General features: G+C 36.0%; 1 protein-coding gene across 2 annotated transcripts; it reads right to left on the bottom strand.

The window, feature by feature from the left end:
• Positions 1 to 823: 823 nt before the first annotated feature.
• Positions 824 to 11,117, bottom strand: LOC149017383 (BTB/POZ domain-containing protein). Of its 2 annotated transcripts, XM_089151728.1 has the most exons (14): positions 11,030 to 11,117; positions 10,875 to 10,914; positions 9,368 to 10,215; positions 8,377 to 8,706; positions 7,170 to 7,397; positions 6,615 to 6,776; positions 4,760 to 4,972; positions 4,600 to 4,647; positions 4,455 to 4,513; positions 3,204 to 3,336; positions 3,035 to 3,109; positions 2,876 to 2,956; positions 2,208 to 2,276; positions 824 to 2,122 (listed from the first exon to the last, which is right to left on the bottom strand). In XM_089151728.1, the coding sequence occupies exons 3-14, from the start codon at positions 10,169 to 10,171 to the stop codon at positions 1,904 to 1,906; spliced, it is 2,421 nt and encodes an 806-aa protein (XP_089007854.1). In that variant the 5' UTR covers positions 10,172 to 10,215; positions 10,875 to 10,914; positions 11,030 to 11,117; the 3' UTR covers positions 824 to 1,903. The 2 variants fall into 2 exon arrangements, with proteins under 2 accessions (XP_089007854.1, XP_089007855.1); XM_089151729.1 differs by lacking the exons at positions 10,875 to 10,914; positions 11,030 to 11,117 and adding an exon at positions 10,331 to 10,852.
• Between the last annotated feature and the right edge of the window lie 1,316 nt (positions 11,118 to 12,433).

Genomic DNA, 12,433 nt, shown 5'->3' with positions numbered 1-12,433 from the left:
AAGTGTCATTATTTTCTCACGTGGAACAGCTAATCGAATGTAGCAGTCTCTACCATTTCAATATTGTATAACAGCTTATCCATGGTTCATTTAGAATCTTGGATTAGATAATTCTTCGACGCGTGGTGATAGTGTAGAAGTACGGATATAGCGAGCGATTTCTCCAATGGTGTCTGTGTCTTTAATAAGTTAATAAGAAGCGGGAGAATAATCAAGAAAGAACGAATGCCAGAGAGAGTTACTAGAACCGATATTAGGTGATACGGACTCAACTACTAGTCCACTGCTGACTATCGGTGTTAATGTTGGTCTATCCGGATAATTGAGCCGGACCAAGACTAACAAATCGGCTTGATTTGGTTACAGTCTTTACTCAATGTGCCGGTTTGGTCTGGTTTATGTTTTAAGTGGCTACCAATGTCTCCATCTTATCAAGTACAATCTAGAAGAGTATTTCGACCATTGTCAACCAATCATAGTGACTGGTAGGAGCCCACAAGGCCAGGGGAAAGAGAAAAGAGTGATAACTCGTAACTTTTTTGGGTATAGGGTATATTATCTCAACAAAGCAGGCTACCATTACTATGCTAAAAGTACATCCACAACTGAATAGATGTCGATGTCTATTACTAACAATTATCATATCAAGTGCAGCACACCATCCAACTCAGTCGTATGGTTTGTCAAATGATACATCACACTTTGAGATGCAATAATTATTCTCTAAAATATTTGATAATACACTCTATTCGAAGGGCATTGTCATGTTTTCAAAGGACTTCAAGTCATTATCATGGTAGGAAGATATCTAAATATCATTAGCCAATAAGAACTAAGTTAACTGCCATTTTCCTTTTCTTTACAAGGAAAAAATTTTATTAGTTTGAAGAGAGAAAAGTTTATCAATGTCTTAGTATGGAAAAAAAAAATTATCAATGTCAATGATAAAACGAAATGCTTCGTATTTTTTATTTTTTTTTAATGACTACATGATTGTGTTGATGGCTCTGAGGTAACTGGTAGTTTCTATGCTTCCCTGTGTATGTAACCAAAAAAATTGTCGTTATAAGTTTGATAGAAGTTTTTTATGGCCAAGGTGAAGGTAGGACTTATCTTTACCCTTAGATGCTACAGAAAAAGTCCAAAATGCCAGCTCGACATGACTGTGTTCTCTCTTCCCTTTTTTTTTCATTTTTAAGTTCGAAGAAACTAAGTGTTCTCCCTTCACTGTAGGTGAAAGCAACCTTTCTACAGCAAAAAGAAAGCAAATCTTCTTCCTTCAAATATAATGCATGTTACTTTCTAGCAAAGTGGTGACCTCCACTTAATGACAACTTTGAACACATTATATACATACCTAATTATTTTGGCCAAAAAAAAAAATACATACCTTATTAAGTTTGAAGTCTTACAACATCTTATAGACCATCCATTTCTTTATGGCCAAAAGACAAATGTCCACAAGTTAGATTTGAAGTTCAAAACTAAATTTTAAAAAAAAAAAAAAAAACTTTCTATCTTTCAAACGTAATATCAACCCACGTATAGACACGTGGCTCATCGATAAAGAAATGAATAATTCATTTCCCTGTAAAAGATGGATAATGCCTCCGTGAATAAAAATAAATCGATTCTCATCATATTCATCTGCTCTTGCATGGAGAGATGGTCAGTACATTGCATATAAAATTTCTTATTTCACTTCCAGATGTTAAACATTGCAAGGGGATGGGGATTGGGATGTTCGGGGGAAGGGTCGAATATACTATTTTATTGAGCTGGCCTTTGTTTTTATCCTGCTAACTGTCTAAAGAACTGTACACACTGATGGAAGGGATTTAGATGAAGAAACCCACTGTTTCTGTTTCAGTTAGACAGATCAAGCAGGCATCATTTAGTCACACTACCGAAAGTAACCATACAATTCTAAGTAGCAAATGCAGAGGTTCCAGGGGTTGGAATCTCCGGTGGTTGGACCTGTCAATGTAACTCTAAAGAACCTGAAAGGTAGCAGAGCAGTGGGACCAAGCACAGGCCATGAAGCAAACTGACCAGGCTTACATATTGCCTGATCATTCTCGTGTAATTTCAAGTTAGTCCAACTCTTTCCATCCAAAGAACCCTGAAATAGTTCAAAAAGTAGACTTTAGGTCATGTGCTATTTGTTACTGAAGAAGGGATGCTTAGAGAAGCAAGATTGAATTTACCTGAAGAGCCCAATACCTCATGTATGCACTTGAGCCATCCTGCCTCACCGTGTAATAGTTGCAGATCAGCTGTACCGGCCAAACAATCAAGAAGAGAGAGAGAGAAAGATAATTAATAAGAACCAACCATAATGAAAAGAAGTTTGTATTATTCACTACTTGGGCAACAGTAATAAAGAAGCAAGCATATATCGATCTCGTGTAGAAACAGGCAACTATATCCATCTCTTTCTGTCTAGACGCATTTCGATCTTTTCATTAGAAGCAAGCATTTATCAACCTGGCTACCTATACAACTACAAAGAATCCCCCGTCAATTTATTGACGATTCCACCCTGACTTCATATTAGAAGTACACAGCATGAAAAAACCACGGCATTCTTACTAAAATAAGAATGAGATCGATTTTGTACGATTGACATGTTACGAGCAGGTTACTAGAATTATGTCATCATTCATCACAGATCTGCAAATGATAGTATTATCAAAACTAATATAATCATTAACTAAATCACCCAAAAAAATATAATCGTTAATTCATTATAGATTCGTGATCATCTCTGCATGCAGAATGTATGAGATGGAATCATGGGATATTGATACATCATACATCTGTTTCTGGGCTAAACTTACAAATTGGATGATTAAAACTATGTATGGAAGCAAACCTGGTGATCCTGACCAATGTCAACCATCCACCACGCACATTTCTGTCCATTCTCAATCCGAGGCCCTGCAAACGAGGTTCCCTGAAGCAACCAGGAAAATCCAATTATCAGCTAAACAACATCAAGAAACTACATTCCGTCTCAGAATATTCACTGTACCTGGTATGACCTCGAAACTAAAGCCTTGGGGTCCGTGTATCTTGAGGCAGGACTGCTGGCAGTTACTGTAATTTTCTGTGACAAGCAAAAATTCAGAAGATGACTTGTTATACCAAGTTAGATGAAGAAGTGATACTGTTAATATGCAAAATTAAGTAAAGAACTATACCTTAGCTAGAACAGGATTTACCCATTGATGTTCACCATATGATGTGCCAGCAAAGTAAATTACTCCATTCTTATCGCCCTCACATATATATAGAAGCTCCTTAAAACTAGATCGCCTGTGCTGAAATCTTACACTACAAGGAGCAAGGGCAAGGTTCAGTTCTCTTAAATAGGAAAAAGGGGGGGAGGTCAAACGGAGGAATGCATCGATAAAATAATAAATTCATAACAATGCACATAGATGATCAAAATAAAAGATAATTTGCTTTCGCCCTCTGATGATTAGAGAATTATCCAAAATCAGACTCCAGTATTGAGCAAGGATAGTCACATATTTTGGATGGTCAAGAATTAGGGGTGCGAAAAAAAAGTGCCTCAGTAGCATCAATGGAATAAGAAGTTGTATTTGCATCGATGATTCTCCCTCTTTTTATAGTTAAACATCAAAGAAAAGGTCTACAGTATAAGCCTCCCTCCCCCCCCCCCCCAAAAAAAAAAAAGCCAAGGTTCAAGATTTCGTTTCATCTCAAGGTTTGGCTAACTCTAGATGACTGAAATCTCACAAAAACCTCATACAAATCCTGCCAGGTTTCAGTGGTATGTTTCAATAAGTTTTATGCATTTTATGGGTTTAGTTATTTTGGACAACCTACTTTAGGGACTATAAACACATATCAATGGTTAGTTTGGTTAAGTAAAACCAACCGACAATGGTCTTTTGGATTTGCACCCTTGTGTTGCCTATGCAGTCAAATCTCAATGTATTTTCACACAACTAAACATTCTTAAAGCATAAATTCACATTCCAGGAAACACTACTTTAGACTATAATAACATATTAAAATGATCATATTGCAAAAATAGTTACCTAATGGGTGTTTTCTTTTCCAAAATTCCAAGTTTTGAATGAAATTTCTGAAATTTTGAGCTTTTGGACCAAAATACCGAAATTTTGTTGAAATTCTAGTCAACTACTCAAAAATGTCGTTTCACAAGCATGGTTCACTTTGGTGATCTCCAAAGATCCAAAAGCTCGAAATTTCACGAGACTTTGAACCATGCCTAGGGCCCACCCAGTATCCAAAGTACCAATTAGTACCCTTTAAACAATTAGCTCAGAAGGACTTGGGGCAGAAGGTATAATATTCTGGATCCAGCTCAGACAAAGCCAATTCATTATTTACTTCAGAACCTACCCCAAGAAAGAAAAGAAGAGGTGGGGAAAAAAAATGAAGAAGAAGAAGAAGCTTACTTCTGATCATCTGCTGATCTCTCAATTCCACATTTTGAGTAGTTAATTGCCTCCATGAGCTGTAGTGACGAGAAAATATCAAAATCAAGCAGGAGAGAACACCCAGGGGCTGGGAGAAATGCTTACTGAGATGCAATATACTCACAAGCTGTTCAAATACAGGAAGCTGACCGCAAAGATTGCTCTTCTCCAGCTGCAACAAGGTTATAATAACCTTCAGTCAGAAAACTCAAATGAATATATCAGACCATATGCAATGTGGTCACTAGGGCATGATCATTTTTGTAAGTATTACATAGAGTTACCTTCTGAAGTAATGACAGTGGCATTAATGGGAAACGTACATAGGGCAACAAGCCATTAATTGACTGAAGCCTCTCTTTGAAAGAGAGTTCCAGCGTAGAAGCTTTCAAGAGTTCATCCACCACTTCCCATCCGCATGTTTCTTGGGCTTGCAAGCACCACAACAAGATAGCATCCAGGACTCTTTCTTCAGATGTCACAGTCAAATCAGGATGCTGCACACCAAAATGCAGTATCTCGATTATACATTAACAAGAACCACAGTTTACGATCAGATTCCTGTAAAATTCTTCACTCTTCAGTACAAATATTAGAATAGGACATTTGTCTATGATGTACATCCTTATGAATAATCATGCACTGAAAGAATGAAAAAATACAACAAAGGTGGCCCACAACAAATACAGAATCCCTAAACATAGGGAACAGAAACAACTGGTCATTTCGATAGTAAAATATCTACTTGAGTTGACAGACTAACACAGGTCTCATCTCTTAATTATGCAGGATATCTAAAACAGTATTGTAACTTGTAAGTAGAAGCGGAGAACACGGCTCCAATTTCAGACCAAAGTTCAAAATCCTGTTGAGATCTCAAATTTCTTAAATGAGTTGAGACAAGGATCTAATATGAAATATAAAAATGTCAAATCTCATTTATCTCACCGGAGATTTTGAACCAGATCTCAAGGTCCTTCACAATCTCATAAAATCTCAAGAAATTGAGTGAGTCAAAGGCATTATCACTATAAGAAGGCCAAAACTCGAAATCTAAGTTTTAAAGTTTCAACATTTTGGGCTGTGGAGTTGGTAGTTTAGTCTAGAAAAAAGGGTGATCTACAGTAGGTTACCCCATTGTATGCAAATGAGACCATTTACAATGCAGCTGCAGCAGAATATCTTATTTTCTTCTCAAGTAATTACTTGCATTCATACATCGTGCACACAGAGAACAATGCAAGTCTTCTCCACAAGGGACTCGATCTACCACGTCATTGTTTATATCAGCAGGCAATCACTTTTTGGGAGTAGGGACTTGAGCAACTTAGGTCATGGAAGACTAGTGTTTCTAACACTCTGATTTATGCAATATTGTTCGCTACACTTGGTATTCTTTTTTTTTTTTGGTAATTGCTACACTTGGTATTCAGTGCTTTGGTAAAATGGTGTCTATTACTATGAAAGTATACCATAAGTAATATTGATTTAGTTATTGCTAAAGATGACTTTGTACCTTGTAGTTTGTCATAGGAACTTCCAATTCTTCAATTTATGTTTTACTTGTCAATAAGTGCATAATTTTTCTTGTCAATTATGTCTCATATCATTCACAGGTCCAAACCATGCATGTTTACAATAAAGTCCAACCTTTATTGCCAAGCAAGTGTGCAAATTCAAATTTAATTTTGTCTCTGTGCATATTTTATTTCTCAATTTGAAAGCTTAACTATGTTTGTTAATATTAAAACAACTTTTCTTAAGTTTCAGAACCAACCATGCCCATTTGTCCACTGCAACATCAAACCAAAATAAAGAAAGCACCATCTTGTTGAGACTTCAGTGAGATCTACAAAATCTCGACTGTCCAGATGGCTAATTCAGATGAGTTTTCAGACCTTGGACCCGACCCTTGAATAGAACGACACTTCCATATATCCTACACTAACTGACTCGTTCTTCTATATCACTCCTCTACTTTTTGCAACAGAAATTCATTATGTCATGCTAATGGATGTGACCAAATAAGCCAGGACGTGACCTATAAGGCTAACTTAGATGTGATGTGCCCCTGTACTAATATGTAATTTAGTCAAACATCATTATGGTGAATACTGGTTCTCAAAAAGGAAAACCAACCTGAAGAATGTTCCTAAAAGTTGCCTCATCTAATGACACGAAGTCAATGCTGGCAGTTGTACAGTAATCAAAGTGCATTGAGAATTTCCTCTCGCACGTTTCTTCAATAAGTTTAAATGATGGAACTGATGATATGGCTTGAAGAATGGAACACACTGAGTCCTGAAACAAATTTCAAATAGTCAGTTTCAGAGACACCTTTCCAACTATTTGTTAAAACCATCTGCGGCCTTGTCGATTAAACTTGTGCATAATACAAAAAACTGTTGTTGTATGAGCTTCTTCCAGTAGAACTCCAACCCTGCAGATATATGTACATGAAAAGTGTCAATATCTTATAGTTCTTCACGATGAAAGGGATCTCTTCTTTTTCTCGGAACTCTGAAGTAAGCAAGGGATCCTCTATACTCAAAACTGCAAGTCACTTGTCATTTTCTTTTTAATTTGTTTAAAGGTATCTGTATGTTCTGAAGTGATTGCAAGTACTACAAAAGGAAAAATTCAATCCAAGAATAAATGCAGCATGGAATTTTGATACGAAGAACAGCAAACTACCTCAGAGAGAGACTCTAAAAGAGTTTTGCAGCACTCCTGACGAAGAGCTACAACTCCAAATTGATCTGCCAAAAGAAGTAGGTTTAAGAGACCTTCCAATTCCATGGCATCTTTGACATCGAGTTCCCCACTGTACATGAATTCGAGCATGACAGTGAAAGCTTTTGGCAACACATCTTTTAAGCAGATCTCTGAAGCACTGCTCTCACGCATCCCATTCGTGAACATCTGCAAGTATCATAGTCTCATTTAAAAACATTGACATTGTAAGGAACCTTGCCTAACTCCTTGCTTCCGAACCCCCCCCCCCTTCTCAAAAAAGAGAGTGAGAGAGAGAGAGAGAGAGAGAAAGAGAAAGAAAAAAAAAAAGAGAGGCAGAGTCGAGGTTTAGAATACATAAAACAATCTGAGTACTAAAAAAATTTGAAAGGTGGTCCAGTGTTGAACGCATCCATAGGTAACCAGCTAGATGGATAGTTCTACTCAGCATAAATGCATTATTAAGTTCATATTTCGTCTGAAGATTTATTTAACCCCCAAAAAACAAAAAACAAAAAAGTTTTAAAGCATATGGAATGTGATAAACTAATGGATAGGACCAGCAAGTAATTATAAAAGTAGTTTAAGATTGTCCTGACAGGAGTCACCAATAAGTTTATTGGAAGAAGACCAATTCAAATTTTGAACTGACGAAAAACTAAGCAATAGATGAATGGTTGTATTCTATTAATCTCAAAATAGATAAGTTTTTTTCAACGGTTCATTATTCCTTTGCATGTTTTGGTTATTCTGCTTTTTAAGGTTGTATAGATTTACACCCTTGAATATCAACTCAGAAGTGGTCTATGTAATCTCATCAAAGGTGCATTTTTCAAGGAATTTACTCATAAGCCATAATTATCAACTTCTCCTCATTCTTTTGCATCTTTTGGCCACCTTGCCTTTTAAGGTTCTACATACAAACTCATGAATATAAGCTTTTCCTCCTGTCTTTCCTTCTTTTAGCAAGAAAAATACTTATCAACATTTTCTAGTTTGACTTCCTCAACCAAAGGGATCCACTAACATGAATCCCATATACGTCATGTTGGTTGCTATGGCTCAGTTTCTCTAAGATGCCTAGTGCATTTTCCAAGTAAAAGTTTGTAAGAACATTTTGAAAGGAAATAGAATAATAGGAAAATACAAGATGCATAAATTGCCATACCTTAGCAAATGGGGTGCTCCACAAACTAAGGATGACTCTATGAGAATGGGCAACAAGACCATACCCATCAATATAAATGTCCACATCACTGTACTCTCCTGATGAAAGCAGGTTCTTGAGCTTATTGACATTAATGGGAAGCTCAGAAAGGAACACTGTAGAATGCTGAGGCCGAGTACTTGGATGTGAAATCTCTACCTTCTTGCCCGAGTCAAATAATTTCTTGTTTAGCTTAAAGCGTTCAATAATATCTTCACATTGCTTGACCAATGGCAAGACTTTAAATTGCAAGCTCAGATCTCGCAAGGGACCAAGTTGTGACTCCGAAACCTAAGACATATGGTGAATGCAAATATCAGTAGAAGCAAAATCACAAATTCCCATTTTCTTTTATCATGCATATGAGCAGCCATCATGCATGACTTTTATGTGCAATGCAGGAATCTTCTGAATCAATTTTCTAATCTTACAGGTCTCTTCACTGGAATGGACTGCACTATTATCACTTTCCCATATTTGATGCAAAATTTATAGTCTAGGCATGCACATGGAACTGGGTTGACCACTCAATGTTCCCATCTAAATTTATCTCCACTGTCAAAATTAACCTAACTATCATTGTTAACAACATTTTGATAATTTGCATTCTTTTCAGTTAGTGGGAGAACTGAAACCCATCGTAATAAGAGAGCGTAGTTGTCCAGTTGGATTATTATTTGACCATGACCTAAGAAATGCAAATAATGAAATTAAGATCTCTTGCTTCTCTTATTTATTTCATTATCAATGAGCATAAGGTACAGCCCGTAGAGATGAGTTAGACAAAAGATTAATGATAGAAGTGATACACTTAAATCCGACTTAGTTTTATCATGGCACCGTTTGAAGCAGTCAAGGCAGCATTTTCTTTTGTTTTTCTTTTTTTTGGCTGAAGGATGGGGGATTCAATTGAAATTTCATAAATACATAGGTAAAGGAGACAGTTACACACCTGGGTCTGGCCGGTGTAGATGTACTGAAGAAGAGCATGGAAAACTGAATAAGCTACACCTTGGAGGTGGATGATAGCATCATCATCAACAGATGAATTGGAATTGAAATTACCAGATGCACTCAAGATAACCTTATGTGCAGGAACTGGCTTTTCCTCCTTTCCAATAAGAAAGACCATATCAGATAATTCCCAACTCTCTAGGAAATTTTTAAGTCCCCACTCATCCCGGCTATTACATCCATCTTCCAGGTCCTCCTCTTCATCATTTTCCCCTCCAAGTTCATCATAAATGCCATGTTTCCACAGGAATATATGGTTCTGCGTTAAGGGCAATACACTGACATTCCTATAACCCACAATTGTGTCCCAGCTGCTAAGCCCAACATATTGGATACTACACTTGGGGTTTGAATCAAGCCACTGAAAGACAAGGTTCTGAAATGGGTATTGGCCTTTGCCAATAGTTATTAAACCATCATAAATACTGATCCAATAGCTCTGGAAAGCTGATGAACAGCAAAGCCCAATACCAGCAACATCAACCACTGTTTTTCCATCTACCTCAATTCTTAACCGGCGATTCCTATGACTGCCTAGTACAACAGTGTAGTTTGGACTATTATCCCTCCTGTAATGATAGTGCTGGCTACCCACATGCTCCCGGAAAACAACTGTGACATCATTGTGGGCAAAAGCTTCAAAAGCCACACAGCCACGACCAGCCTCCCTGAATCTCAATTCCTTTTGCCAGGCACACTGAAAGGGCGCTACAGTGAGAAACTTCTGCTTCTTCTCTTCCATCTCTCCCAATATAAGGGTCCTTTCTCAACTAAACTTCAATCAACCTGACAATTATCAATTACATCCAAGAAGATCATTTTCCGATCAACCAATGTTTCTAGCAGAACAGAAATTTACATCATCTGATTCTGAATGGACTAATTCTTCACATATACTCACATTGTAAACAGAACTGAAACCGGTAAATCGAATACAAAAAAGGAAGACCCGATCGATACTACCGTGAAACAGAGAGAGGTTGGTTGTCTTCTATATCAAATTGCGAACACCCAAAATTCGAAAATTCTTGCGGTAACATAATTCGAATTGCTTTTAAATTTATAGATGACCGCCGGTGAAGAACAACAAAATCGCTTTTACACAGGAAAAAACAAAATTGAAAACAAATTACAAATAAGATCGAGACCTGGAAGTTCCTAGATACGACTACCAACACAAGAATCCAAACACGCCAAACAAAAATTAATCTCAATCGATCAACTTGCACTTCATCCTACACCACATTTTAATCCACGAAAAACACCGGAGAAAATATCTAGCATCACTGACAAACTATATCCAAAGAAATTCGACTTTTATCCAAAGAAACAAGTAATTTTGATGTGGATACGGATTGCAACTACAATGTCCCCATCAGATTAGGACAAAAAAATCCACCTCAGAATTCCGTGGCTTCTGCCGCCATAAACAAAAAGCATCTTACCTGACTGTGATGTTCATGGGACCATCTTAATCTGCAAATCCTGCACGAAATGAAAATAACCAAATATTTGTAACAAGAAGATCATTAGCACAGACAAAGATTAATAACTAAGTAGATTAATAGATCCTAAGCCAATAACAGAAAGAAAACCAAACCTTAACGTCTTTTTTCCTGTTCCTCAGTAACAACTAACAACCTTTGGTCTCTGTTCCGACATATTTAGGTTTCGCAAACGGAGTCATTAGGGAAAATTGGATTTAAAATTAAAGAAAAAAAAATTAATGGATACAAAATCTCAACGTTTTGAGTGTTGACACGTGGATATTTTATATCCAGTACTTAGTAGGGTTACACATTTCACACTGTCAGATTTTGATGAGCTGAAAATAGTAATACGTATCCTGATCCCAGCCAGTCACTCTCGCCAGCTCAGTCTGACGTTCCTGACGTTATAGATTTCGCACTAAAACGACAAAAGCTTGATCGGTGGGGTCGTAACGGAGTTGCATATCGGGTCGACTTTCTAGAAACCTAACGGGTCAAACTAAACCCTTGCCCATTTTGGTTGGCCCACAATAACCTTGTTTTACTATCGAGGACCCAGCTTTTAGCTCTTAAGTGTAATTCCAATCCCAATTATGTAATAAAGCCCGTATACATTAATCATATAAAGTATTTCGGAATATGTAATCGAAATATGCATAAGCTGACCAGAATAAACCTCATATTTCTATAATTAAATAAAAACTATATAATATAAAATAATTTTTATTTGGCCAAAAAAACATGATAATCCATAATTAAGGTTAAATTTATATCCAAGATCAGTTTAAAATTTGAAGACAATACTTAAACTTAATCCTGATCTAGAGTCAAAAATATTATAACCTTGACTCTGGTGTAGCCAAAAATTTGAATCCAAATTCTATTTGAGCATAAACTAAAGGGATAATTACTATTGTCCCCTTATAGTTTAGTTTTATTATTAATCAAACCTCCTTCTTTATGAAATTACTATTGTCCCCTCAGTTCTAACATTGTTAAGTAATTATTAACATCAAATATGTAATGTCTATTTTGTCTTTTCATTAAAATTAAGAAGTAAAAAAGATGACATTACCCTCATTTATAGAAACTATATTGAATGTCAATTATATCCTTCAAATTTCATATTTTATAATCAATTTTGGATTTGGTAGAACCACACACTTATGGTTGTTAAAACTTTCAGGTTCCACTTAAATTGTTCACAATCACAATACTTGAAGTTTTACTAACAAATTAACATATAAAATGCTAATTAATAGAAATTTTGGTAACATGCATAATGGTCAGCATATATTAGGTGATTTTTACTTTATAACTTAGAATTAAATTTGATATCTTCTAATATTTTAATTTATATTTTAAATTTTATTTAATCATATATTTCCTTTATTCTATGATTTATTTTTAGAGAAGAAAAATCACATCTTTCATTTATTGGATGGTTTCTTTGTAGAAAAGAAAAGTAAATTTAAGGTTATTTTTTTCCCATAGTTAATTAAGGATAGTATTAT

Source organism: Hakea prostrata, chromosome 4, assembly GCF_041222555.1.
Source record: "Hakea prostrata isolate BN-2017 chromosome 4, UWA_Hpros_2, whole genome shotgun sequence".
Classification (NCBI taxonomy): Eukaryota; Viridiplantae; Streptophyta; class Magnoliopsida; order Proteales; family Proteaceae; genus Hakea; species Hakea prostrata.
The sequence above is the reverse complement of the archived record's forward strand: the minus strand, read 5'-3'. Positions and strand labels throughout refer to the sequence as shown.